Raw genomic sequence first — 4,476 nt, 5'->3', positions numbered from 1 at the left:
GTCCCCCCCCCCCCCCCCCCCCCTTCACTCTCAATCCTGGTGCTGAAGTATTTTTGTAAAATTCTTAAGTGTCAAATGTGCGAAAGTAATCCATTTAAATGTCCAAAACTACCCAAATTTAGTTTTAAAATTCCTTAAAGGGACAGGTGCGCCATTCTTTTTTGACCAATCATCAGCTAAGCCAATCAGTAATAGTGTTCACAGCTCACCATCAAATTTTGAGCTTTCAAATACATGTGTGGCCAAATTTATCTACGTTTGAAAGTTAAAATGACGACTCGTCTTTTCTTGAGACACTGTGATATATAGAAAAGACATCTATAGAAATAGTGAGTAAATTTCTAGTTTGAGATATTTTTAAAGGAATTATGTGATTTTCGTACATTTCTAGTATTTCTGAAGACTATTTACATATATTCAAGACTCAAATCAACCAAGTCAAGGACCATGTATAGTGTATCGTTGTATTTTAGAAGGAATTATGTGATTTTCATATATTTCTAGTACAACATTTATATGCATCTGTCCCTTTAATTTTAGCCCTATTTAATTAAGCCCTAAAATTACTCTTATTTTTGGTCAATGTGTATCTGGACAGCCTGAACGACTGATTTTTTTGATTTAAAATCTAATTTAGGGAGACGTTTTAAAACGCTTGTCTGGTGTTTCCAACGAGGCAGATAGCGAAGATAACACTCGCAATTCAAACGAAATAAACACTCAGGTAGACTTGATCATCTGGTCATTTAGCATGTTGTACAGTGAATGTCTTAGTGATCTCCCCCTTTTTGCTTGTTACCTTCCTCTCTGTAGATTAAATAAACCCGATATCTTGACCGCACTGCATCGTGTTATGGGAGCCGCGGTGGCTCAGTGAAACGCTTGCTCGCTAATCTGAAGGTCCAGGGTTTAATCCTAGCATAGGTCAAGATAATACCTTCAGATTTTTCAACCCAGTTTCCCCCTGTCAGTAAGTTAGAAGCTCGCTAATCTGAAGGTCCAGGGTTCAATCCTAGCATAGTTCGAGATAATACCTTCGGATTTTTCAACCCGGTTTCCCCCTGTCAGTGATGGAGGTAAGAGGGGCTGACATGGAAAAAGTGTCTAGTCCTTCGGATGGGACAATAAACCGAGGCCCCGTGTGCTACAGGCTGTGTACGTTAAAGACCCCTCAAAGAGCAGGCTAATGCTGCTGTCCTGGCAAAATTTCCCTTATTGCACCCTGCATGGCGTTGCCCGTCTTCATTAGCCCACATGGTGCAGAACAGTAGGGTGTAAAACTCCATTCATTTCATTTGATTTCATTTGCATCTTGTATTAAAATATCAAAACAGAAATATGTCTGTGCGTTTTAGTACTTCTTAAGACTATCAATGCACATTCAAGACCCAGATCAATCCCCAAAAATGCTGACTGTTCTCCTTAAAATAAATTTTCCATTTTTTATGGCCTGAGGGGTGGGGCATGGTCCAAAAATTAGCGCCTAAATAAGCCAGTGCTAGTCTAGGACAGGTGGTATCAATTCTTCGCATCGAGAGTAATTCTTTCCGGAATGATTTCAAATTTTTTATCGACCAGCCTGATTAACACCACACTAATAATACAAATATCCAGTAGACTATATTATCCAGACCACACTAATAAGGCATGATAACCAGTAGACTACATTATCCAGACCTTAGTTTTGTTTTTATTTTAGTTTGTCTTGAGTTTAGTAAAGTTGTTTTTAATTTCAGTAATTGTTTTTATTTTATTTTGGATTTTGTTTTGAAATTTGTTTTGTTTGTGTAGTTAACATTTGTAGACATCTTAACAAATTAGCCCAATCCTAATCTTGGAAGAAATGAACAAAAGATTTTTCGTGTCTCTGTAATGTCAACTCTTACAATTAATACGACAATTTTTCTAAGATGGTGTTTTATAATGTCAAGGTATTAGAAGATGTTCGTAATACCTTGACATTGTGAAGATGAAAAATGTCAAGGTATTGGATTACTATTAGAAGATGTTAGTAATATTTTGACATTGTGAAAATGTGATACAAGGTGACTATTGCAGTCAAGGTATAAGCTGAAGTTTGTAATAGTTTGACATTGTGAAGATGTGTTACAAGAAAGGTGACTACTGCAGTCAAGGTATAAGACGATGTTCCTAATACCTTGATTACAATAGTCACCTTTCACTTATTAGACGATGTATCTTTACATTGTGAAGATGAAAATGTCAAGGTATTAGACTACTATTAGACGATGTATCTTGACATTGTGAAGATGAAAATGTCAAGGTATTAGACTACTATTAGACGTTGTCTGTTATATCTTGACATTGTGATGATGAAAAATCGTTATAAAAATACCTTGACATTCTAAAGATATATTTTCCTTATAATGTCAAGGTATTAGACTACTATTAGACGATGTATCTTGACATTGTGAAGATTAAAAATGTCAAGGTATTAGACTACAAAAGAATGATGTTCGTAATACCTTGACAATTCTTGATACTTTCTCAAACCCTTCACTGTACTGCATGTTAATGTAAATTTTATTTTTCAAGGGAGATAAGTTAATGCGTCTGCCAAGCGAGTCGTATGATAAACATGACTTGATGCGGAGTTTGAGTGTCGTTAACGATGGTGGACCGGAGGAAGTGGTGGAGGCAGATGACTATCTTCAACCGCATCCCAACTCAGACGACAGTATTGATAATAATAACGGACAGGCAAAGGTAGATAACTCTCATCAAACGTTCTTTCTGGATTCAGTAAACTCATTTGGTGACAATTTCGAAAACGCTGGCCTTGAATTTTTATTACTTACTTATGGCAGTTAACTCGAGGGGGATAAGAGTTGAAAGCTGACAGTTTGGAGATTCGAACCCACGACAATCCAACTCACTACTGACTGAGCTATTCCACTGTCCTAGCAGACAACAATCCAACTCACTACTGACTGAGCTATTCCACTGTCCTATCAGACGACAATCCAACTCGCTACTGACTGAGCTATTCCACTGTCCTATCAGACGACAATCCAACTCACTACTGACTGAGCTATTCTACTTTCCTATCAGACGACAATCCAACTCACTACTGACTGAGCTATTCCACTGTCCTAGCAGACAACAATCCAACTCACTACTGACTGAGCTATTCCACTGTCCTAGTGGACGACAATCCAACTCGCTATTGACTGAGCTATTCCACTGTCCTAGCAGACGACAATCCAACTCACTACGACTGAGCTATTCCACTGTCCTAGGAGACAACAATCCAACTCACTACGACTGAGCTATTCCACTGTCCTAGCAGACAACAATCCAACTCGCTACCGACTGAGCTATTCCACTGTCCTATCAGACGACAATCCAACTCGCTACTGACTGAGTTATTCCACTGTCCTAGCAGACGACAATCTAACTCATTACTGACTGAGCAATTCCACTGTCCTAGCAGACGACAATCCAACTCGCTACTGACTGAGTTATTCCATTGTCCTAGCAGACGACAATCTAAATCATTACTGACTGAGCAATTCCACTGTCCTAGCAGACGACAATCCAACTCGCTACTGACTGAGTTATTCCACTGTCCTAGCAGACGACAATCTAACTCATTACTGACTGAGCAATTCCACTGTCCTAGCAGACGACAATCCAACTCGCTACTGACTGAGCTATTCCACTGTCCTAGCAGACGACAATCTAACTCATTACTGACTGAGCAATTCCACTGTCTTAGCAGACGACAATCAAACTCACTACTGATTGAGCTATTCCACTGTCCTAGCAGACGACAATCCAACTCACTACTGACTGAGCTATTCCACTGTCCTAGCAGACTCCAACTCGCTAAGGAAACCAACTGAGGTATCCCAAGGCCATTTTGTATATAATATTTGTCAAATGCCTATTGCACATGTAAATGTTGTACTGATGTACGTAAATGTCGCACAATTTTGCACAATATCTTCTCACAAGTAAACTTAAGCCATCACAGATGTTACGTTTCACGATGTTGTTTTTTTCTATATCTTTAAATATGTTATTCGTGATCATTGAAAAAATGTTGTTTTATGTCTAAACCATTTGTCCCAAAATGTTTGGTTTGTCTTTGATGTTTTGTCCCTTTCTGTTACCCCATTTTCACACTATATTGAAAACACAATTGGAAAAAAGATCTTTTGAGCACTAATTAACCACGGCCTTGAAAGTTGGAAGTTTTTCTATAGGAAAAAGATGTAGGATTATCCTAAAAAGCATTGAAAATTGGATACGCCGATAAAGTTTTACCAGCTCAAATTTACGTCACTTGAAGTTCGGCTAGTAACTCAAAAGCATTCTCAAACTTCTAGGACACCTTGGGGACTTAAAAACTCTGGTATACCTTGAATTTGTGACACTTTTTAAACATTTTCAGAGAACAAGTTATTATTGTCTGAGCAAAGTAAAAAGTTTTTTTGAATTGGAATATCAACC

General features: G+C 38.1%; 1 protein-coding gene across 1 annotated transcript in view; it reads left to right on the top strand.

Annotated features, from left to right (window-relative positions):
- The window catches only part of LOTGIDRAFT_139618 (hypothetical protein), a gene marked incomplete at both ends in the record, with an annotated part of 46,240 nt that overhangs the window by 38,721 nt on the left and 3,043 nt on the right, over positions 1–4,476 (top strand). The window contains 2 exons of the mRNA XM_009049517.1: positions 87–196; positions 2,557–2,776. Of these exons, the coding sequence (XP_009047765.1) occupies positions 87–196; positions 2,557–2,776 (330 nt within the window). The remainder of the gene's footprint in view (positions 1–86; positions 197–2,556; positions 2,777–4,476) is intronic.

Source organism: Lottia gigantea, assembly GCF_000327385.1.
Source record: "Lottia gigantea unplaced genomic scaffold LOTGIsca_138, whole genome shotgun sequence".
In the NCBI taxonomy this organism is placed as follows: Eukaryota; Metazoa; Mollusca; class Gastropoda; family Lottiidae; genus Lottia; species Lottia gigantea.
The sequence above is the reverse complement of the archived record's forward strand: the minus strand, read 5'-3'. Positions and strand labels throughout refer to the sequence as shown.